General features: G+C 24.5%; 1 protein-coding gene across 1 annotated transcript; it reads right to left on the bottom strand.

Moving 5' to 3' along the window:
• Nucleotides 1–1,471: 1,471 nt before the first annotated feature.
• Nucleotides 1,472–10,216, bottom strand: LOC145836167 (syntaxin-7-like). Its single transcript, XM_082943980.1, has 8 exons — nt 10,080–10,216; nt 9,455–9,524; nt 8,309–8,405; nt 6,448–6,626; nt 4,445–4,532; nt 3,616–3,688; nt 2,698–2,780; nt 1,472–2,040 (listed from the first exon to the last, which is right to left on the bottom strand). Exons 1-8 carry the CDS (start codon nt 10,186–10,188, stop codon nt 1,945–1,947), a joined length of 795 nt encoding a protein of 264 aa, XP_082800106.1. The 5' UTR covers nt 10,189–10,216; the 3' UTR covers nt 1,472–1,944.
• Between the last annotated feature and the right edge of the window lie 16,494 nt (nt 10,217–26,710).

The following is a 26,710-nucleotide window of genomic DNA, read 5'->3' as shown; positions in this document are numbered from 1 at the left end:
TCCTGCAATTTCTAAAACAATACTTGATTTTTAATCTTATGATATTTAAAAAAGACATTTAAAAATTATTTAAGTATATGATATTTGTTTCATTGATTATCGGGATAAAACTTTTCGCTTTTATATTAAGATGACAATTATAAATTAAGACTAAACTAAGTAAATATTTAAATGTATAAATATTTATAATTGAGTAAAAAAACTTATTTCTTCATAAAGATGCGAAATTTATATTTATCAAAAAGTTTTTTACTTATTTATAAATGTTTATGAAACTATTATAAAAAAAATTTGTAACTAAACGACCCAAAGCTGAACATTTTATCTCTGATTTCTTACACTATTAACTTAAATAAGTTATTATTGATAACGGTTATAAATCTAAAGCATTAAAAATAATTTTTTTATTGATCTCGTTTTATTGTTAAACTTAGTTAGAGACAAATTGCAGCAAAACATATAGAAAACTTGGAATTAAATGATTTTTTGAAATAAATTCTGAAACAGTATTCTATGCAATGGTCTTTGAAAGCTACGAAAAATAAGTAACTTAAAAATTTGCTATCTATTGACTAAAACTATATTATAGTTAGTATTTTGAGTAACTTTGAAAGTTTATAATTTTTCAGGAATTGTAAATGTGCTAATATATCCAACTACAAGATACATATAAAGTTTACTGGAATTAATTTCGGTAAGTTGACTAATTAAGTAAATACTAACACAAACTAAACTTTTTTAATTATTTTGTTGAAAAACAGATTGTTTTGTTGTGTTTTTACTTTGAAAATGAAAATATAGGTTTAAATTTTTCTGCTTAAAATTTTTTTTTAAGTAGTTGGTTAGTTTTCAAAACAACTAAACTTTAGCCTAATACAATAATTTAAAAATAGAAATACAAAGTTCCTTTACTTTTTAGTAAACAACAAACAACTTAAAATAATTAAAAACATTTACTTTTAGTTCATTTTATTTCACATTTATTAATAAGGCTTCAAATGAGTACAAAAGCGAAAAGTTAGCAAATAACGGAGTTTGTATCATAAACTAATTATTTTTCATTAATAATAGAAAATTTTAACTTATCAAAAAAAAAAACAACTATAGGTACATATAATAACAAAGTGTTTACTTATTGTTTGATTATACATTTATGATACAACAAAAAAAACATCAATGAAACCACACTAACATGATTGTAAAAACTTAACTTTTATGTAGAACCAAATTAAAATAGTTTAAAGAAACTAAGAAAAATTTAAAATGTAAATGAAAAATATCCATGAAATTAACAACTTGTTGTTTTTCAAAAAGTTGTAAAACTACAGGAAGTTATTTTAGACTAAATAAACTTTTTATATTTTGTTTTAAAACAACAAATGGTTTAAAAAAGCTTTATCAATTTTTTAGTAATTAAAAACTCAGTGAATTAAAAAAGCAAAATTTTAATGCTTAATAACAAATTGGAAGATAAAAAAATGTTGAATAAACAGAGATTAATTCATACAGCTAGTTACAAATGAAAATAAAACATAATTAAAAAAGATAAATTAGACAACGGTTTAGTTAGACCTATTTACTACTGTCAATAGTTGTTTTTTATTTATGGTGTTAACTTATTTTAAGTGTAATCTAAAACTTAGTTGTGCACAAAAGAACAAAATTTGAATTAAAAAAAGTATCATGTAGCTTTATAGGAATGTTAGTATAACAAATTGGTAACAGAAAAACACATAATTTAAACATATAGTCATGTAAAGCACCATAAATAAATTCTAATATTCTCTACAAACCATCACATTACTAATAGACTACGAAAATAGGTAGATGTTAAGACAAACTTATTATAACATTATTAATGGTAAATAATATTTTGCTCTTAAACCTTTTTTAAAATTTTTCATGACATACAAGGTTATACTTCTTAAAAAATTTTGATTATGTCTATGTGTTAAAACTAACAATAATTGCTACAATAATAATAGCAACTACAACTGCGAGAATTATTCCACAAAACATCTTCTTCTTACGAGCACTTGTCTGTAATTAAATAAAAAATCATTATTTAACTATACTATCTTCATGTGTATAGCTTTAATTATAATGAATTTTTTATAAACAAAGTATTTTGCAATGCAAGCTAATACATTTAATACTATAAATCAACTTAATGTTATACTAAATATTGAAAAAAAAAACACTTTATGATAATTAAAAACTTTAGTCCTACATCTTTTATATTAGTCCTACAAACAACTTGCGTTAATGTTTGTTTGTTCGTTTGATTTTACTAAATGACGAGTATTCGTGTGGTGAGGTGCTCTACGCCAGGTTGTAACCCAAATTTGGTAACAACCATTCTAAGGGCGATTTTGGTTACCAAGGGGCGTTAAATAGTAAGTTATCGAGAAACTAAGTGAGTAATTAGCTGATAAAGGAGCGGTATCCAATATAAAAAATCCAACTATTTCTTTCAAGGGGCAATTATAAAAAATGAGTTGGGGAAACCCTGCTTTTAGCAAATATGGTAATACATCTTAAATTGTAAAAAAAAAGTTGTAAACCCAGTACTAATTTGAATTACATTTTATTCCGCAGTTTTTTCTTTTTTTTTTGCTGTGCTATCAAAATAATTCAGTTGTACGGAGTTTTAAATCAATACCAAATATACTCTTTTGAAATAATAAAAATACATACTTGTTTTTCTCTAGCGCCAACTAGCTGCGTGTTACCTTCTTCGACTTGCACTTCAGCTTCGGCCACATTGTCTTCAATTCGGTCTGTAAATAAATAAATTAATTAAAACTTAATTAAATCAATAAGTGTCAGTTATAGAATTTAATTGAACTGCTACTGTGAATATTAAAAAAATACGTTCTAAAGATAGATATTTTGTAAACTAATTTTATAAACACTAGGCTCTTTTAAAATGAACTATTTTAATCAATACACATAGAAATTGAATGAAAACAGAAGATGATTGTATAAATAAAAAAGAGAAACTTATTTTAAGAATTTCGGCTATTTGGTAAACTAGTATTGCTATTTTCCTATATTTCATAAAATATTAATAACTAATATTTACAAATAAGTAATTATCTAAGTGTACTTATGTAAACCATATGTTTTTAATCATAAAATAAATATTATTATAGAAAATCAAGTGATTATTTACTAAATGCCAAACTCAAGGTATTTATTTTATACCATAAATATACATCCACATCCTAAGTTCTTTTATAAAATTAGATAATTGAAGTATTGTGAAATTAGTTAATTTTTCAAAATGTAGTTCTTCATTTAAAAATTAATTTTATTTTATAGCCTTTACTTTTAAAAACGTAAAAAAAATAAAAAAATGAAGTTTCTAACAAAGACTTTTACACTTAACAATAAAATTTAAAGAGTAAATAAATATTATACAAAACTTTTTTTTGTAAACTTAAAAAAAGATACTTAAAAAAACAGTAAAACATCAATAATACCTTTGTTTCAACTTTTTTTTTTTAGATAGAAGAACTTTTTTACACATCGTATTTATCACAAAAAAAAAGTTAATATATCAACTTGCTTAACTTTACAAATAAATTTATTTATAAACTATATAAAAAAAACCTAAAATTTCGCCTTGGTCAGCCACCATTATTTGCAGGTCTTTGAAAATTTCGTTCACATTCATCAAACTTTCCTGTAATGAAAATTTTGATATTATAAACCACAATAGCATACTCTTATATGCAATATAACAAGTAATTGTTACAAAATATAATGTCTTTAAAAACGTTATTGAAGTTAACACATTTGACTTACTTTTTTTCCTAACTGAAGATTTTTACTGCGGTGTTTTAATACTTAAGTAGAAATAATAATGTTGAAAACTAACTTATTTGTAACTAACTGAGCTCGCATATTTAATTAAACAATTTGTATATTCGTACTTGAAACAAATATTAATTACGAAACTTTAACTACAAAACAAAAGTAAACAGTCTATACTTTTATATTTTTTAAAATAAATTTTATCTTTGACTATACTATTTAACTTTTAAATTTAATTTAAACAGTTTCTTCACAACTGTGAATTTACTGTAGTTAATTTAACTTAAGAAAACTTAATAACAATGCAAACGAAAAGCACATACTTTAAATATGATGGGGTCAAACATATAATATTTCTACTTTAAAAACTTCAGTATTTAGATAAGCTGAGTAAGTGTTCAAAATTCAAACAACCAATCTGTGTTAGAGTTGAAAGATCTGACCAAGTATTAAGATTTTTTGCAAAAGTCAACCAATTTGTAATACAGCATTGTATGAAGGTATAAATTGTATAAAATTTAAAGCTTTTGTTTTCAAAATTATCAACATACATATAATCATAACAACTATTCAATTGACCAAATTTTCATATAATATTTTTCAATTTAATAAATTTTCAACACACCTCTAGAGCAAGCAACTCGTTTTCTCTCTGCTGTAGAGCTTGTATGTCTTCTTGGTTTATCATCAGTTGCTGCTGTTCCTGAGTTAACCTGTTGAAAATTTATATTTAACACTTGATCATAAAAGATAATAATATTTTTCTTTTTGATTTTTTTTCTAACTTTCAACTAGTTGTTTATTGTACTATAAATTATAGTTTTTGAATTCAATGTCACATATTAACCATATCATCACATAATCTTACACGCTAAAAATTACTTTACTTGTTCAAGTAACAACTATCAACTATCTTATTAATTATAAATTAAGTTACATATTAAACTTTATAAAAAAATTAATTTGAAAAAAATTACATAGACTGCAACACAAATTACGCCCTTTTAAGTTTAAATCTTCTTTTTCAAAGCTAAGTTACTTTAAGTTAACTTTGAAATGATTTACACTGTGATAAATTAAAATAACATATTGCATTTTAACAGTTTAAAAACTAAAAACAATATTTAAGTACAAATATATAACATAAAAGTACTTATGTTGTAGCCTGTGCTTTATTATTTATAGTACGTAATAAGTATTTTAAACAGCTTAACAAAGCAATAAATAAACAATGTGAAAAAAAATCATTAGATTTAGAAGAAGTGTTTTATTAAATTTCTATTTCTTACATTTGAAAGTATTTACATGGCAAGTTTTATATATGCAAAAAAAATTAGCAGTATAAATAAATATATATATAACTATTATATTTATGAGTATAAATGATGTAAAAATACGATAATCATAACTCAACTATAAAAAAAAGTTTATACAAATGTCAAGACACATATCAAAATTGTTCAAGAATACCTAAATTTTAATTTACTGTACAACAGACACATTAAAAATAATTTAAACAAACTATTATTACTATTTATATCAAAAATAATAACTAACAGTTATAAACAAAACTTTAGTTAGACTCTTATTTAAGTTTAAACTTAACAAAAAATTATAGCATTAAAATTTAGAGATTTATAAAAGTTAAATACTTATGAATAAAAACAAATAAAGTTTTCAAAAAAACTATTTTTATAGCTGTATCATATTTATCTTGAACATAGCTTATATAAAACAGTAGCCATTAGCAAGCTGCTTAATATTTTTCAAGTTTATATGAGTAAATTTTATGAAATCGGAAATTATTAAGATATTAATATTTACTATATAACATATCTATAATTCATTAAGCCAAATAAAGTTTAATTTGATTCAAAGTTAGTAAACTTCTACTCACAATAAAGATAATTCATTCAAAATTGTTAACAATATTATTACAACTATATATAATAACAATAAATTACATAAATAACTTTTTTCTTTCTGATAATAAGCTTCTAATACTTATAATATTTAAATTTGTTATAAAACAACAATTAAAAATAAATTAAAGTCAATTGACGTTTAAATATGTTTGAAGATTTGTATTATAAACAAAATTATCTAAATAACATATAAATTAAAGACATAAAAATACAATTATAAATTGTTTTAAAAATAGTTATCAAATAAAAAACAATTAACATGTAAAAACAGTCAAAGCTATTACTAAAACTTGTATAAAAGTTAGTTTTAATCCTTTCATATACAATAAACTACTTTCAGTAAACAATTCAGGAGCATAAGTTAAATAACAATTAATGGTTACTACAAAAAAACTTTTATTCTTCTCTGGTACCATAAACTTACCTGTTTTAATACAATAACAAGAATAACATTTATTATAAAATAAAGTAAAAATATATACTCTGGGTATAAACAAAAGACATTTGATTTTAGACTTGTTATTTACAGTGAAACATTGTAGATTGAACGAAAACTTAAAGTTAAAGTTTTAATAAAAAAAACATTTTTTTAACGTACTACTTAAAGTATTGAGCACTAGAATTCATTGAAATGGCCATTCATTAAACAATACACTTGAAAAATTACAACTAAAATAAACAGTAAACAATTTATACAACGAACCCGTGTGAATCGGATTCAAGGCCGGGGTTGCCTTCAACCTGTTCTTCGATGAACTTCTGCTTGGCGTCTTGTATCAGTCTCCTCTCTATCCTGCACGCTGTCTGCTGCACGTGCTTCAGATTGTTCAGCTGCTGCTCGAACTTGGTGGTGAGCTCCTCAACTACGTGCTGCTCCGTCAGCTGTTAAATAAATATATTTTATAATTTGTAATAAAATGAGTGCAGTTTGCTGCTGTTGTCTGTATACTTTGCGTTGAGTTGTAATATGATCGATTTATGTAACTTTGTTGTTTAAACTGGTATACTCACAATTCCAATATGCACACGACTACTACCCAAACAATTCCCGACCGAAATTTTACTTTTTTCTATCACTGTTACCCCTAACCTTTACCATCAGTCAGATTTTTTTAAACTTTTTTTTTTATTAACTTGGGTAATAACTACACGCGGGTTGAAACTGAGCGTTTCCTGTATACACTGTTTTAATTTCTTCAAAATATCTTTTTGTCACTTGTTTACCTTAGATGCTTGAACATAGTCATAATTAGTATTGCTTATTTCAACCAAAATACTTATTTGATGTTATTTTTTTGCACAACTTAATGCATTTCCTAAGTCAGTTTAAAACTAAATAGTATGTTAAGCTAATTTGTAATAAAATGTTATGATAGTTGCTAACAAAAATTACATAACAAACATCATTGTTGGCTCCCACCTGCTATTTTGAAAAACTATTTTGAATTACCGTAATCTGCAAAAATTGTCGTGTATCTTAATTAAAACTCTATAAAATAAGATCAAATTGTGAAAATAGTCATTTGCTCTAATATGCCTTTAAATTCATTGGTAAGATATAAATACATTATCTCGTACAGAAGTAAAGGTAAAGATTGACAAAAAGTTAATGGTTCAAGGTTAGGCAAGTAGTGTAAAAACAGAGACCATATATTTTTACTTGGTATTTGTTTCTTCAAAATAAATCTGTACATACATTTAAGCAAATTAACTTCATATATTCAATGAAATACATACACAACAAAAATTGTTTTTGCAGCATTATTAACTCATTTTAGATTTTTTTGAACTTAATATGTAATCACCTTATTAAAGTTATTTTATGCTTAGTAGAATTTACTTACACAGTGGAAGATACATTAAATAGAGATTGAAAACTTTTGAAATGAATTAACTGTCTGCAAGTCTGAGTGAAAACACTTTAAAAAATTTAAGTGCTGCCAATAAAACATTTAGCCCAAAAATTTTACATAATTATTCACACAGTTGTGCAATTTTCAAAAACTGTTTTTTAGGTAAAAATAAAAGTGTTTTAAATTTTCTTGAATAAAACTTAAGTTAAAGTTTAGTAAATACTTACAAACCTCTACAAAAATTATGAAAAAAAATCCAAAATGTGTTTATAATATATCATGATAGAAGTTCAAAACAAAAAAACAAACTATATTATTTCCCCATTAAACTTCTTCAGACAGAACAAATAGATTTTAGTTTATAAAAAATAAGTTACGAACAATAATGCATAATACAGTTTAGAGTGCAAATAATTGTCTTAAAATATATAAAAAGTTTGCACAGACGAAAATAAATAAGAAACAAACTAAAAATATTTATAAAGTTTTTTTTTATTATTTTAGTTAAAAATAAAGATTGTATTGTAATTGCAATATGTATTTTTTAAATCAAAACAAAATTTAATCCCAAAAACTATTTGAAACTGCAAAAAATAGTTTTGATAACTCTGAAAAATATAAATCATAAAAGTATTATTTTTTGTTTAAATTTATAATCTGGATTTACATAATTACAAAAAAATTACAGGTAAAAAAAATCAACACACTCACATGGTCATAGTTGCCTTTGACAAACATGGAATTCAGTTTCTTCAAATGATTGGCAGTGTTTTCTGAAATCTGACTCGTAGATGTCAGCAGATGCTCACTGTTTGTATGACAAGTTTATTTTAAATGTTTGTTTTATTTTTAAAAATTAACAAAGTAATGCCAAATTTACAGGCACTTATAACAGGAATCAGCAGCCTTTGATGGTCAGATTTAGTGCACAAAGTTTTTTGCAGACAGAGAATTTTTGAAGATTTTACTTCTTGAATAGAAACTTGACTAAAATATGCGTGTAAGAGAAATGTGGATTGAAATATAAATTAGTAGGTAGCATAACATAAAAGAAACAATTTATAAATTTTATTTTTTATAATTCAACTTGATTTTTCTGCAATAATTTTTTGTAGCTGTGCCTGTGAGCTTCTTACATATTTTATAAACTCAAGTGCTTTTTCTTTAAGTTATCTTACTCATAACTTATATTTTACAAATCAGGGTTGCAAAAGACTATAAAAAAAATGTCTAGGTCTATAAAAGTTTTTTTTAATCTTTTTCAGAATAAAATTAAATTTAAGGTTATTTAAGTCATTGTTTCAAAAGTATAAAACTATGAAAAATACCATAATGATACTTTAATTGTGTTTTAAAATAAATGCAATTGTAAATTATACATAAACAATTTATTGTATATGATAGACTTTTGTATCTCATCAGAATTTCATTATCTAAGGTGTAAAAATTTCTCAAAATTTAAGGTTTTTCTTTTTGTTTTGCAAAATTTCTCAAATTTAAAGTTTCCCAGGATTTCATGATTTTTGGCAACCTTTTTAAAAATTCTAAAAACAAACATTTTTATGACTTTAATTTTCTAAGAACTATATGTTATGTATGAAATGAACAAATATAACAATTATCTTCTCGTAAAAATAATTATTTCAAACTTCAAAAAGATAAAAAAAACAACCTTAACTAGAAAGGGTATAAAACGTCAACTAAATCATACTTAATTAGAGTAGTTTTTAAATATTATAATATATAATTTTATACTATGATTTCTTTGGCTTAATGTTTTCAAAAATATTTTAAGAAGCTTGTGAAAAATTAATAAGGCTTAAAACAAACAGCAAAGTTTAACTACTTAAAACTAACAATTTTTTCCATGCATTCGAATTTAGAGTAAAAGTTTCTGCATTTTCTGATATTTCACTCATATTTTCAACTGTAATTGAAAAATGTTTTTAAGTCAAATACTCAAGCAAAGAAATATCTAGGTAACATATCTAGTGTAAAAAACTTTATGATTATTTTAATTTTATGACCTGATAGCAATATGATGAAAACTCCTTGCATTGAGTCTTACTAAAAATAAAACATAACTTGATGTAAAAAAACTATGAAAGTATTTTATCTATTTCTTTAAAGGCGATAGGGGAACTCTACCTTGATTTATAAAATTAGTCTTAGTTTGCAGTTTTTTTTTTCAAAGCTATCAGATGCTAGTTACCACTTTACAAGACTAAAACCATATAAACTTTACTTAAAAAAGGTTTGTTTTAGCTTTTTGTTTTCATTTTATTTTAATGTATGTTGAGTAACATTTTTATAAAATCTTTGAAGCATGGACTAAATATAAACAAACATTTTTTAGCAAAATAATATTATTTTAGATGCCGACAAATTTACACTAAACATTTTATATAAGTACAGTTCTAAAATTAAATTTAAAAAGATAGTTGAACATTAATACTTATCGTCAGTAGTTCAAACAACTCACCGTTAACTTCAATTTTTCCATTGTTTGTTTTGACAACATTGCAAAGTCTGGTGTACGTGGCCTGATTGAACCCACCCTCCTTTGATCCTTGTGTGAAAGTTGCACTCATGTTTTAGTGATTGATATTTTAAAAACTTTTTATTATTTGCTTAAGTGTGAAACAATGTTAAATAAACTCTTAATTGAAGTTAAAATATGTAACAAAGAGATAAATATAATGATGAAAAAATTATTTATCGACATTTTACTGTGAAAGTCAATGAAGTGTGCCAATAAAATCAAATTAGTTTAAATTATATTACTCCTGCTTAGATTCCAGAAGTAACTTTAGAAATGTTTTACAAGAATTCATTGAAAAAAAAGAAAACATTAATATATTTTGTTGTGTTAATTGATATGGAGGGTCGTAAGGAGGTTAACCATTATTATATAACTAACATTGGCTTTTAAATTAAATCTTAAAAATTGAATTATAAGTCAGCTTTTATAAAACAGAACAAAAAATATCAATTAACTTTTGAGTTACAGATAACTTATGGAAAAATTTTTTTTTCAGTCAATTATATTTTTTCTTAAATTCTATATTACTCTATCAATAAAATAGTTTAAAATGATACATCAATCTACTTATTCATTTTTTGAGCTAAAAGCCTCAAGTTTTTAAGCAAAGTTTTCCTTGCAATGTTTAGTAAAACCTGATAAAACATATTGATTTAAACTAATTAAAAAATTGTAGACTAAAAGTAGAAAAAGCCTTTTGTTGTTCACATTTATGTAATAAATTTTAAAATATATCAATAGACTTTTTTAAATTTGACTGAGAAAGCTTGAAAACGATACTCCTTTAATTTTTAAAGTCAGAATTTTTAAGATAATAGTGTGGTGTCCAGGTTAACAGAGTAAAAATTGACAGCAATAATTTTAAGATGCTCTTTTTTATTTTTTGGGAATTAAACTTGCTGGTCCTTAATATATCTTAAGGATAAATCTAATTTCTAAATAGTAAACGTATTTCTTACATTAATAGTAAGACTATCAGATAATATTTTAGCTTTTAAAAATAATTTCTGAAAAAAAGGCTATTATGAAATTAAAATTATTCTAAATTGCTTGCAGTTTAGTTAAGATTAAATTCAAATTTTTATTAATAAAATTTTTATTGTTCATGATTTAAAAATCAATTTAGATATTAAAAAGTGTTATATAAATATAAGTTTTATTTTTAAATTTAGTAATTTTCAAATTTAATTTCATACTTTTTTAAAACTACACTATTAAAATTTTCTTCTATATATATTTTTATCTGAAGCTTTTTACAAAACTACTATCTCTTGAAGTTACTTTAAATTATCTGATTCATATTACATTATCATATTCACATTGATATTAAAAGTGTGCTTATTTGCAGATGATGCCAAAATCTTTAGTCAGTCAAATATTTCATTACAACTATCTTTAGATAATATTTACATATGGTTAAAAACAAGAAAACTGAACTTAAATCCTAGCAAATGTAAAATTCTAACCATTAACAAAAAAGAATCTTCTCCAACTGACCTCTTAATCAATAACATCAAGCTACCAGAAATTAAAGTTTTTAAAGATTTAGGAATTTATATTTCCAAAGATTTGAAATGGAATGAACATATCAACTATTTATATAAAATTGCAAAAACTACATGTTATCAAATATTAAAAAGTTTTAAAACTAATTCTGCTTCAATTCTGACAAAACTATTTAAAACATACGTTCGCCCTAAACTTGAGTTTAGTACCCAAATTTGGTCACCCCATTTAAAAAAGGATATTAACAAAATTGAATCTGTGCAAAGGAGTTTTACCCGTCATATTTGTAGTCGTTGTAACATATCTTACACGTCATATAATGATAGAATGATCAAATTTGGCTTGAAATCACTGGAATATAGAAGATGGGAATTTGATTTATTAACTCTTTACAAAATTATCAATGGCAAATATAAAAGTTTTTTTAACCAGTTTTTTTAATTTTTCCCAAAATAAATATCAACTAAGAGGAAATAATTTGAAAATAAAATGTAAACATGATTTTCAAAACAGTCAGTGGCAAGGCGCATTTTTTCACAGAGCAAAAGCTATGTGGAACAGACTACCTCAGGATATAGTATCTTGTGAGAGGGTAGAACAATTTCGTTTAAAGCTAAAAAGATTTGATTTAAATACGATAAATACCAGTAAAACTTACTAATTTTCCACTGTTAACAAAAGAACAAATATTTGTTTCCCTACGCTTCCCCCCTACAAACTATTAGTTTACTTATATATTTTTTAGTTATGAATTTTGTTTTATAAGCGAAACTAACTTTTTAGACAAACTTCTTTACTGTGTGTACTAAGTAATATATAAGTTTAAATTTTTTAAATTTAATTTTCAATTTAGTTTATTTGTTTATCATATTGTGTTTAACTTTGTGTTTTCATTTAAATTATGTTTGTATATATATATATATATATATATATATATATAATTTATCTTAAAGTTTTGAATATAAGTTTATTTTCTTTTTCTCTTTTTGTGTGTCCTGTTTAAGTGGCTCCAGTTTTGATGCCTGAGTCCAACATTGCACAATAAACAATATAATAATAATAATAATATTAACTTATATATAATTTTTACTTTTAAATAAAGGTAAAAAGTGGACCTCTCCTATTGCCTATAGTTTATTTTAGTAGTATTTATATTAATAGAGTAACAAACATATAAACTATTAAAAAGCTTCTTTCAATACAAGATGCATATTAATGAGCATTCTTCCTTAATACATTTTATATACAGCTTGACAATATTTACTGCCAGTTTTACTATACTAGGAAAGACAGATGATTATGAACACCTGCAACTATAGTCATTAAATAGATGTAAAGAAAAAACTACACACTATTATATGCTACTTCAATAGGAAATGACTCTAAGATTACTTATATAATCGCAACTTAATAAGTATTAAATCTTGTTTTCCAAAAGTATGAATTTTTTGTACCACCCCAAACTTAAAAAGCAAATTTTGCTCTCATGGGGTAATTAGTGAGGCTTCTAAAAAGTAGCTGGGGGAATTAATTAGTGAAGGGGCAACATTAAAATTTGAGGAAACTACTTTTTTAATTTCTGCCAAAGACCCTTTTATGAAAATGAGTCTGAGAAACTTTGCATCAAATTTAAAAAAGGTAAGCACTTGTATTTTAAACCACAACTCCTAATATTGATTATAGTTTACTATAGGCACTGGGCAGTAGGAAGTTTAGTTATTGTTTACTTTCTCTTCCCTAAATAAAATTTTAAAAGAATTTCTTATAACTTATAATCATTTACATCAGGGTTGACATAAAGGTGGCGACAATGTTCTCTTTTTGTCAATATTAGTATCTTTGTAATAAACAGTGAGGGGGCTAAAAGGGGCAACTTTGAAATCTAGCTAAGTATAGAACACTTTTAAAAATTAACTTACACTAAATATTTATTAAATAACAGTAATTAAAAAAGGTCTGAGGTATTTTAGACTGGTAATTTACACTAGATATTTTGAAATTTGAATGTAGAGTGCTTTATCTTTTTTTCCTAAAATTGGAATTATAAAAATGTGATTAACATTAACATTTTTCTTGTTGCAATTTTTCTTGTTGCAACTACAAAAATGTTAAACTAATTGTTACTAACACAATTATAAACAAAAAGGAAGAATTAATAAAATATCGAAAAAAAGATGCTAAAACTGTAAGCACAATGTATTTAAAAAAAAGTTCATAAATTTACAGTACATAAGTAGGTAAAATCTAAACTATTTATTATTTGCTAAGCTTTTTTTCTTTAGATGCATAAATAATTCAGTTGTAGTCAAAAAAATCTTACATTTAAAATTGTTAGAAGCATCAAACATAATTATGCTTAGTAATGTAAACTTTATTAAAATATAAATACCAAATTGTTGCATGTGTGTTGACAACTGTGTTTTTATCTTGCAATGTTCAACTCAAAAAATTTTCATAAGTGCCATTAGACAATAACACCATCAGCCAAACTTAACAAAAACACTTTGAAAAGATTGTATAGGGATTTAGCTATATGAATAATTGTATCATCTGACATAGTTAAAAAAATCCACTATTTTTAAAGCAAAAAAATGATATAGGCTAAACAAATGTGATGTTTAGAATAAAATAAAAAGCTTGATACTTTGTAAAGTGTAGCCTTTATTAACACTTAGCAATTTGAAGTGTACTTATATATTTTTCAAAACTACAGTCATTTCTTAAACAATTTATATACAACTTTTTTATTTTGAGTGGGTTTCAAAAATGGTAATATACTGTGCTTTATAATTATTTGTAATAAAACAATTTTGAGAAAGTTTTTGTAATTGATCATTGATGACATAATAAAATTTAATACTATTGCCTAACAAAGGTAATTTCCCTAATTCATAGTTGCAACGCCTTTTAATAAAGCTTAAAACAGAGGTTCCTAGCATTTTGAAAATCTACGAAAAATTCCTAGAAAAAATTCTCCTTCACTGCTGTATATAGACAAAACAGTCTTTCAAAGGTCTCAGTTATTTATAAAAGAAAGAATTTTGCATTTATTATCTCAATAAGGTTTAAAAATACTATTCATTAATTAAATAAACCATTTATACAAGTCCTGGCCCTGGACTCCTGGGTAAGACGTTGAACTGTATCCAAGTGGCAAGTGGTGTGCGACTCGATAACCGAGAGCTTTTTTGTACACCAGGTCCTAGGGCTAATTCTAAAGATTTTTTGTTTAAAAAAAATACATATTTAATTATATAGAACCTAAGAAGTATTCTGTTTCTGTCTATTTAAAAGTAATTTATTTTTGTATAGCTGCAAATATCTCGAAAATAACAAGCTTAGCTAAACTTATGATTATTCAAATTACAAGAAAACTTTTAAATAAAAACGATACGAAATCCGATTTATAAAATAACATTAAAAGTTTAAACATCACTGAAAAAAGTTTATACCAAACTCACCTCACAACGTATTTATTTAAAATTTGACCAACATATTTTGTAAGAATTTAAAAATGGATTGTTATTGGTTTGAATTAGCCCAAAACAAATATTTTTATCTTTCAAGTTATTTATTAAATTTTTTTAGGGGTGCAAGTATTAATTCTTATTTTTTATGCAATGCACGTTACTTTTATCATTAAAGTATTTTAGTTTTTTAATCAAATAAAACAGTGTTTCTTAAACTTTAATTGAGACTCAAACTTTACGGAAGTCTTTATATTTACTATATACTATATATTTACTATTTATTGCAATGTTATTACTTAAAGCTCAATTAATGCACTGAAATTAAACAACGGTTAAGTATAATCGAATAAATTGTTAATACAATTGGACCGCAACCCTAGTCAAACCTAAAAAAATGACAGCCCTGATATTAGCCCTTTTGGCATAGCATCTGCAATCACGTCACGATCCTATCAGTATTAGCTAAAAAAACGGTCGGGGGCCAGTCATTGTTACTCCGCGAGCCGTACATTGCCTACCCTTATTTTATACTAACAATGACAACTTAAACATGAAAGACAACAAATTAGTAATAGTCACAACAGCTGTTGCCCCACGATATCGACTTTCCGCTTTCCCTTCTTACCTCAAAAACAATGTCAAAGAGCAACTAAAATTTGATTTTAAAATAGTACCATTTTACTGCAAGACAAACAATTTTTTTAATTATAAACTTTATTAAAAATTTAAGCGCTTTCGGAATATCCAAATTCCCTTATCAAAAATGCTATACACTCCCCCGTTAAACGAACATAAAATAAATAGAGTGAAATTGAATCATTTGTAAAAAATATTAATTAAAACGACCAGTAATTAACAAAAAAGGATTTTTATAAACAATTAAGACAAAATGGATTAATTAAGTATATTATTAGTTACTCTTGATCCTTTATCAGGACCAATCTGATTATTTAAATTTGGCTGAAGTTTTTAATTAGTAGAGCTTCTGAAGATAATAATTCATTATACGAACTGCACGGTTTAATAATTTCAAAACAATTATAAATGTTTTTACAATTTGTACAAAATACACAATTTTCGATATGTTTAAATACCGCACTATTGGTTGGAGTCACATGTTCTTTAATTCTTACGAAAAGTTGTATTTCTGTCTCATCAATATATTGGTTATTCAGATCACCTGGACACGTAAATTTATAGACTATACAACTTTGATACAAGCGACTTATTGAATCCTTTAGGGAGAAATATTTCCCTACTTATTTTGATCTATATGCAATTCGTACTTTTACCCCGATGCCTTCAAATATTTGAAAGTTCAAAGAAAGGTTAAGTTTCTAAAAGAATTAAAGAAACTTAAAGAAAGTGTTTATGTTCTCACTAGCAATTACTTAATTATTGCTATTAATTTGAATATTTTTGTTTTTAGTTATGTTTTTTTAAATATAAATAAAATAGTGGTTTTAATTATGTTTTTTTTAAATAAAAGTATATTTAGTTATTATTTCTAACTCATTTACACATAATGATTTCAACAATACTTTTATTTTCGTTTTTTTTTAATTTGTGCATACGAAAAAAAAAGTATGGTACTATATCTACAAGCTCTTTTTTAATCAAAACTTATTCCATTCAACTATTAATAATTATTCTTTTTTAATTAAACAATAATAGAACGCCTATATTACATTATATTTATTGTTTAAAGTCAGCGCATTATGAAACGGATTCTATTTAAAACATCGTAAAAATATATAAGTATTAGCAATTAGTTAAGTTTTTTGTACTTTGATTAAACACAAAAAAATAATATAATCATGTTTATATCAATAATACATTTTAACAACCGCCTATTAACGGTAATCATAATGAAAAATTTAAATTCTATTTATTTATTAATACATATAGACTACTTTTTTTACTTTAAGGTCTTGCTGAATACTTTATAATAAGTAAAACATAATATTTTTTAAGACAGTGAGTCTAAAACCTATTAAAAACTTTTCAACATAAAGTACGAAAATCAAATTTATTCTTATGGGTTTAAGTACTTTTCTTTTAGGTTTAGCTTTTTGCAAAATGTTTTTTTTTTGACTTATAAGAGATCAAAAAAACAGTTTAGTTTACATCTAAACTTTGCATTCTATATTTACTTATTACGTCGATTTATGTTTACGTTTATTTTTACAAAACAACAGTTTTTTTTTTATTAGTATTATAATAAAATTATACATTTTTGTACGATAAGAAATTTCACTAGTATTTAGTTTTAACTACTTTACTTTGTGTTGTTTGTTATATTAAACATAACTAGTATAACTGTTAGTTTGAAAAGTTTATAAAATTTTCACCTTTATTACAACTTAGTATTCTAGTTTAGTAATGTATAAAACTTTGTTTTATTTTCATAATAATTAAGTTGCATTTAGTTTTTAGCAAACAGGCTAAAATGAACTTTTATATACTTTATTTTATAAAATAAAAATCCCTAGAACCAATGCGTTTGGTTAGTTTACAAAACTATTTTTAAGTAATAGTTTTTTTTTCAATACTTTTTCAAGAACTAATAAACTTTTAAACTAATGTCTTTTTTTTTTAGTTTTTTGTTTCAGTAAAAATATGTTTAAAGAGTATTAAAATAGGTTACCTTTGTTTTCTTATAAGTTATTCTTTAATAATTTGTAATCAAATAAATAAATATTTCATTATAAAATTGGCAATAAAAACTTGCATGTTAAGTTCATAATAATATATTGCTTGTAACATTCATAGTGATACCAAGCAATTAAAATATAAGACTAAAAAAAGTGGCCTAATAGAAAGTTTAATGATAATATATATAATGGTTATGTAACATAATAAAAAATATACGACCGACAAAACTTAGTTTCGTAAAAACAAGAAACAAAAAATGAAAAAATGTATCCGATATAGTAGTATAACATACTTTTTTATTGTAACTTTAGTGCTAAAAATGAAACGTTAATTACAATAAGAAATTTCTAAAAAGTACATACGAACAATTAAAATTTACATTCTTATATTTAATATTTAAAGCTTTATATGTATGTTTGTGTATTTATTTAGGTTAAGTTAAAGCAATAAGTTATAAATTAAATGCTTAAGTATACTTAAAGTATATTTAACTCTTTGAAATTTAAAAATTGTATGCTTGAAAAAAAGGTACTATGTCATTGAATGATAGAAAAGACTAAAGTCTTAAACTATTCTTTACATCAAAAAAATTAAGATAACTTTATTATTTTTAGAGTTTTATAGTTTCGCTGATTAGTTTTTGTTTAGATAGTGCTAAAAATGCTCCAGTTGTAATACTACAATAACATTACAATTCTATTGTTTGCTCAAGTAAACATAATATTAACTTTTGAAAATAATTTTAGTTTGATCTGTCATAATTGTTAGTTTTCAATAAATATCTGTTTTTTTTTTATTGTTTTGCTAACCATTCAGATCAATTTTAACAATCTATATTTAAAAAAAAGTTCTTCATGACGTATTAAAACTAAAGTTTTTAAAAGTTATTAAATATTTCTGAAAGTTTCTTAAAATTATTTTAGTAAACAATTTTAAATGAAATTTTTGATACTTAAAGTTAGGCCTAATGACTTTATACATGTTTTTTTTATTGAATGTATATAACTGAGCAAAATAACTATTAAAAGTACACAAATTACAAAGTTATGCGCTTTATTTGTTTAAAACTTTTACAACTTACATTGAGCTTGCTGATTTAAAATAAACAGTTAATTTTGTTAAAAGGATAATTATCACTTTTCAGAAAAAAAAATAATTTAATTTATATCTCACTTTTTTTTAACTTACATTTGTTAACTGGCAGCTGTGTTTCTCTAGTATAATTTTTTTCTGCTATATCTTTTTTTATTTTTTTAAAGTCTATTTTTACTTTAGCATTTATACAGTTTATCAAAATATTTAGCTTTTATAAAATAACCTGAGTTGATCAGAACCAAAGTAGACAATTTTTACGTTTAAAAAAAGAGAAAAAACAAACAAAAGTTATTTTTGATTGTATTTTTCTAATTATCATTATTGACTTAGAAATAAGTAGTTCTTTGTGATTGCTCATTTAAAATTGTTAGATTGAAAAATCTACAGTTCAAATTTATGAAAAAGTATATAATCGTATTTATTTTAAAGTTTCAAATTTAAAACTTTAATTAACTAATTACTTAAAAGGTTTTAAATAACTTGTTAACTAAATGAGAAGTAAAGGTTTGAGTATAGTTTAAATATGTAACTTAATCACAAAAATATACTTTTTGACGAGTTAATTTGGCATTTGTAACTTTGTTTGATCGAAAATAACTAGTTGCTTTGAGAGTGCTGTTTTATTTTTAAGTTTCTTATATGTTATAGCAGTTATATATTATAGCGGTTTCTCGCGACTGTTCCTGCCTGATGAGTCTTAATTAGGACGAAACCGGTCGTAGGATTGTCTCGGATGCTGTTGTTGTTGATGATCGTGCGGTGAAGTTCATTGTTTATTTTCGATGGCATAAAACATCTCAACTATGTTGATGATGGCCGAAATAAATACTAGCTAAAACTGATAAAACGAGTGTGGAGAGTAAAATCTCACATTAAGCTGATAAGCTGACAATGTCTAACGTTGGGCTGTGAAGATTTGCCTGCGTCAAATTTTCGGACTTCACCCACAAACGGTCGCTTCAGTACTTCGTACTTAAGCCCGCTTGGTTAGATAACAACAGCGGTTTCTCGCGACTATTCCTGCCTGATGAGTCCTAATTAGGACGAAACCGGTCGTAGGATTGTCTCGGATACTGTTGTTGTTGATCGTGCGGTGAAGTTCATTGTTTATATATTAAAGTAATTTAATACTTTTTATTTTAAAAATAACTGTCGTATCTTGTTTTAACATTACCACTTGGTTTAATCATAATATTTTATATAAATACTTAATTGGAGTTTACCAAAATAAATTATCTGAAAATTTTTGTTTTTAAAAAACAAAAGGACTACTGGATATATCTTAACAAAATCAGTTACGCCTTATATACAAAAATTCAATTCAGTTACAATACTCAATAAATTATGGTTGAAAAAAATTTTGATTTAGTAAAGAATAAAGTTTTGTTAGTTACTTTTATGAAATGTTGTACCTAGCCTGCATTGTCTTAAGTTTTTTGAAGTATTTAATGCAGCTGACTTGGCTAAAAAAATTTATAAAACTTACAGAACGTAATAGTAATTTAGTTTTTATATTTTAAAAAGAAATTAATATATCAATATACAGATAGGTAATGCTTAAGCTAATTTAGTTTTATAATAAAGTTTAAAGTTATAAGTTATTTCAGACTATACATTAATTCTATATTTATCGACAGGAACAGTGACTACCAAAATGTGCCAAAAACATATAAGGACGAACGATAGTTTAGGACTGCATGAAAATTATTTAAAAAACTTAAAACTTACACTAGATATTCTGAAGCTCTTGATGAATTACAAAAAATATCTTAAGGGTTGTAAAATTAACTCTAAAACTTACGCTAAACATTCTTGATAAAGTGCAAAAAAAAATGTCTTTGGTGTTTTAAGGCCTATTTTTACACTTACACTAGACATTTTTGATGAAGAGCATGTACTTTTATTTTGCATTTTGGAGTATACAATTTTGATTACCTTGGTAACCACTGAACTAGATATACTGTAACGTGTTTATATCGTTATTTCTATAAATAAACCTCAAACTAAATACTTTTGTTTATAAAAATAGGTGCAACATATATGGATTGAAATAAAATAACGAAATTCAATAATATATGCTAGTTTATTTTTAAATAAGATAACTTTTAAATATATAATCATATTATTTACTATCAAAATTTTTTATTTCTTTCACGTCATAAGTTAAATTAGCCTTTTTTAACAAAAGAACTCCTTTAAATTAGTATTAAACAATGAAATACAAAAATATTATCGTTATTATAAAAAATATGCTAATTATTTTGAATAATTTTTGTTTAATACTGTTCAGTTAAACAAGTTAAGTTTTAATAGTGAACTGATTTCATAAACATTTTATTTATTATAAAATTTTACTACAACGTAGATACAGTATAATAAATGTTACTAAGTAGAGGTAATTGAAGATAATTACCACTGTACAAAAATAAAGAAAGCTTTTTAAACTGTTAAGTAAAACTAAAACTTATTGTTCATTAATTAGCTGCTGTATACAACTAATTAAGTTTTGATAATAGTTTATTTATAAAAAGTTGTGTTCTTTAAAACTAGTCATTAGTCCAATGCCATATACTTGGATTATCATTACTTTTTAAGTATTTCTTCGTTAACTTTTACAATATTTTATGATGATAATAATTTAAATATTTACCGTTTATTTTTTCTCTAAATATATTAGTACTACAACAACATTTAAGTTTTAGAATTAAAATATCAAAAAGCAGTTGATTTTAAAATGTTTTGTTAATTGTGAGTGTTTATTTGGATTGTTTAGAAAGCAGACCTTTTCAGTTTAAAGTAAAATTAGTATATTAAAATTTGTTTTTTGGTATCAAACTAAGAGTTTTCAAGCGACCAAAATATATTATATCACTTTTAGAGGTGAAACTTTTTTTTAAACTAAATTTATTAAATTTGAAGTGTAATATTTTTTTTTAATGAAATCTTTATATACATCGTACGGCAAACTATTCATCTACTAGTTAGATATTAAAGAAAATGTTAGTACTTATTAACTTATCCATTACACTTTATTTTGTATTGTAATTTGTTTAGATATAGCAAATGTAATTTATTGTAGCTACTACTTGTCTAAAACCTTTATGCATTAGTTTAATAAAAGTGAGATTTTGAATAAAAAAATTGTTTTCATTTCTAAATGCTAGTATTAAATTCTACTCTTGTAGAAAACACGGCTATTAGAAAATGTATAGTTTACAAACAATAAACACATTAATATTTTTAAAGTAAATGTTTAGTTTAGTTTTTTGTTTATATACAATTATAATTAAAACTTTGAAATTTACCAAATGAATTATTTAACTAAAAGAGCTAAAATACCCGGCAATTTAATGGATAGCTTTTGGATGACAGCATTAACAATCTCTTTGGTTTGGTACGTACAGTTTTTATGATGTTTTCCTTATGATTTATTATTAACATTATAATTAGTATTGTTTATTTTTTACAAAACAGTTTGAACGATTGCAAACGATTAGTAAGGATAAAGAAAAGAAAATATAAAATAACTTTCTCTATAACAAAATCTAAATTACATTGTTTTTATTTTGTTTTTAATAAGTGCTTAGTCTTTACCTTTTTTTTAGTACCAGGTCAACATTTAGTCACGATAGTAGGGTCGATGTTTATAAAAAAGTAAATCAATTTCTAGCGAAGGCTTACCAAAAGTTTAACACTAGTTGGGAAGGATCAAAGTATGGAACTGAATACTACCAAAGTAGATTTTTCTTTAAGTTTAGCGTTATTAATTTTTCTTCTATAAGCTGAGTTTGAGTATTAAACATTAAGTTTAAGATTTTTTGATGCTACTTTAAATTTTCACATAGCCAGGTTTATGATACACATATTTTTTTTTTATAATTATTGAATTGTATAATGTTAGTGAAAAACTACAATAATTAGAGTGTGTGTAAAGATTAATATATTAATCTATCGTGTACTTTAAAACCAATAAATTACTTTTTTTTTTTAAATTATTAATAATTTCAATTCATGACGTCAAGTATTACAGAACTACCTGAATGGGACGGATACAGCATGCCCTTTGCAACTAATTTCAATAATATAACTAAAGTTCATATTGGCGACGACCTCAACTTGTACGTGCGGTTTAGTAACAGTTTGACGGATGAATGTCATGTAAATGTGGATCTACATTACGGCGACTACCCTGTTAGTTTGCAGTTAAAAATTTTAAAAGTCACTTAAAATAATAGTAATATAAAAACACAGGTTTTACATACTTAATAAAAAGCTATTTTTCTATGCTACTTTTTACAATTTCAGGCAACTCATTCAAAGGTATTAGTTTACGAAACATTAGAACTTTGGAGGCATAAAAACGTAAAGCTAGTGTCAGCTGCAGGATACCTTGGGTTATTTCTCAGTTACTTACTATAAATAGCTACTTATCGTCTTTATAAAAAAGTATGTGTTGCATATTTTTTTATTTACTTTTTTAATTATTAGTCACAGAACTGTAAAGCTCGAAAATAAAGGAGAATGGACTGTTCTCAAGTTAAATGTGGAAAATATTTCAAAATCTTTGAACAAAACCTTAATTTACTTCAATTTATTTAGACCTTTTTCGTTGTTTGAATCCAAGAATTGTAAAATTAACACAAATTCAAGAGCCTTAGTAACTTTATTGAATGTCCAAGGTATGTGATATATTATTCAGTTATTTAGAAAAAATATTTAATAGTATAAAAATTATTTGGTTGTTATAGTTATAAATACGCTTTAAATAGGCATGATAAATTGTTAAATATTCGGTGTACTTGTCTGTATTAGTTTTAGACAGAGTAGCCTTGTTTCATCAAATTTTAGTAAAGTCTTTTAAAATTGAGAACTCATTTAATTAACATCTGTTAAAATAAGGAAAGGTTCAAAATTGCACGAAGACAAAAATGCACGAGGGGACTATATTGAACGAAGAAAATTTTGCACCAAGGGTCAACTTTGTACGAATTACAATTTTTCATGGAAGGTCATCTGTACACGAGAGTAAAAAAAAAAACTATAAATCAAATTAAAAAAAAAACAAATAAACAAAAAAATACTGACCGATAGTAAGGGTTAGGGGTAACAGTGAGAGAAAAAATAAGAATGATAAATAATAAATATTATTATTAAAAAAAAAAAAGAAAAATGAAAAAAAGCTACCGGCCGAGGTAGGGTTAGGGGTAACAATAATTTAAAAAATATAATATAACTAATAAAAAAATGAAAAAAAAAAGAAATAAGTTACCGACTGAGCGTAATGGTAAGGGGTAACAGTGTATTTAAAATAGAAAAAATAAATAACTAAATTAATAAAATAAATACTTTAAAATTAAAAATTAAAAAAAAAAAAGTTAAAATAAATAAAAAACTCAACACGTGGAAAAATGTTTCCTTGCAAATTTGTCTGCTCGTGCAAAACTGTCCCCTTGTGCAAAAGTTTCTTCGTGTAAAATTGACACCTACCCGTTAAAGATATATAATTTATTATATTAATAATATAAAATTAATTTGAACAGACGTTTGTGAAAATACTAATTGTTTACATGGCGGAACTTGTGTTAGAAAATTTAATAAAATTGGCGAGCCGATTCCAATTTGTAAATGCGTAAACGGATACCACGGAATTAAATGTGAAAAAAGTTAGTTGATAAAAATGGTCTTTTTTTATTGTTTTCAATGTTATTGTTAGTGTCTGTATTTGTTGTATCAAATATGGATTTAGGGACCAAAACTATGGTCAATTAAAATCTTCGACTTTTAAAACTAATAAAATACTGATACTTTTTTTATTCGTCAATTTTGTAATAAACATAATAAAAGTCGATTTAAAATATTTTTGAAATAAATTACTGTTCTTAACTTTTTTAAGAATAGACATGCAACGACAACTAATATTTTTCTTAATTGCTAGATTCTTGTACACAAGGATCAATTTTCTTTCAAAGAAATGAGCAATGCCAAAACGGAGGTACTTCTGTAGAAACAAATAAGTATCCATTTTGCAAGTGCAACTGCCAGAATGGATATTTTGGAAAACATTGTGAAAAGCGTCGGTATAAGAACTGACTTTATTTTGATAATGGGTACTAAGCCATTATGAAAAAATGAAAAAACATAAATAATAACACGGAACAGAAACTATAAACTTTAAAACAGATACTTTCTTGTTGATGTTTAAATAAAGACAGTGTATACAAAAATGATAATTTAAATACTAAATAAAGCACAGTGCTGTTGAGTTTGAAGAACTTATCCGTTCAAGTAATAAATACAAATAAGTTCCAAAATGTATTTTTAATTTTACAGACCCTTGCACGGCTGGATCAGAGTTCTTTACTAACAAATATAAGTGCTGGAACCGCGGTGTTGCCAAAAGAACAAATCGTTCACCTTTCTGCAAATGTTATTGCAAACACGGGTTTGCAGGGGATTTTTGCGAAAAAAGTAATTTATACTCTTAAATTAAACTTAACTACTGTAAATTTGATTGTACTTTAATATGGTAATTAGAACTAGATGAAAAGCAATAAAGTTTTAAAACAAACTTTTATAAAATGTTTTTAATCTTGCTATAAAGCTTTTTAAAACGTAACAACCTTAAATATTTATTTGAAAATACTTTAGTGTATTTATTTATAATTGTATTAGTCATATACCAAAATTTTATGCTATTATAAAACTAATATGTGAAGTTAACTTTTAGTTGTAATTCCTAATAAAACAAAATTTTTTATAAAACTTTTTATGTTTACTAAGCATAACAAAAACTAATTTTTGCTTTGGATTTTTTAAAGTGTTTATTTAAAGTTATCTAACTTTAATTTTATTAAACAGCTAAAATGTGCAAAAAATCTCAAAATGAAAAACTATGCGACGATGGAATTAGTTTATGTAAATTTGTAAAAGAAAAAAACGATTACTACTGTTTTCAAAAAGAAACAAAGGGTAAGTATAATTTATGGGGCGAAAAGCATTTGGTGGTCACAAGATTTTGTTTAAGTAGATACTTTGAAGTTTTACTTATCATTGCTGTACATAGATATGAAGTGTAAAATTTTGAGTTTAACAAAAAAAAATTCTATAAATTCGTTTTCTACTTATTTAAAATCCAATTTATATGTTGTTATTTTAAAAGTATCTCTGTCAGGCAATTTTCCTAAACTTCGTTTTATTCCAAACTCCAAACATTTTATCATAATTTTTCCAATCGACGGAATTGCCGCGTTTATTATATATCGCCCTTTAATATCATCTACCTGTATACTTTAACTTCATTGTACTATATATTTCATCAAGTAGTTGAAACTGTTCAAATGGAACCGTGTATTAAGAGAACTCATTTAACACAACTATCTGCTTAAAAGTAATTTATTTATCAAAGTTTTTAATAAAATCGCTTTTGTATGTTTTAGTGTTTTGTTGTCTTAAGTTATAAATAAATGATTAAAGCTCCTACTAAACACTTCAAAAAGACGAAGTAACTAGTTTGAGAATGTTTAATTTTTGAGAAATGATTCATTATTTATACTAATTACACCTGATGAGTTGTTGAATTTTTTAGCTTGTTTTGTTTATACCTCACATTACAAATACAACTTGTTAATTTTATTCTTTTGCAGATTACTGCATGGGGAGTTCAGGAAAAGTTCACTGTTCAGACAACAAGGAGAGATGTATAGAATTCACATCAATAGTTGACCCGAATGAAGTCTTTCGTAACTGTATTAACATTTACACTGAAAAAATATACCGTTAGTTCCTCGATGGACTATTTGTAATTGTTCAAATAGACTTATTTTATAAGTAAAAACGATTTACTTT

The sequence above is a fragment of the Thalia democratica genome, chromosome 5 (genome assembly GCF_965202585.1).
Source record: "Thalia democratica chromosome 5, ktThaDemo2.hap1.1, whole genome shotgun sequence".
NCBI classification, from domain to species: Eukaryota; Metazoa; Chordata; class Thaliacea; order Salpida; family Salpidae; genus Thalia; species Thalia democratica.
The sequence above is the reverse complement of the archived record's forward strand: the minus strand, read 5'-3'. Positions and strand labels throughout refer to the sequence as shown.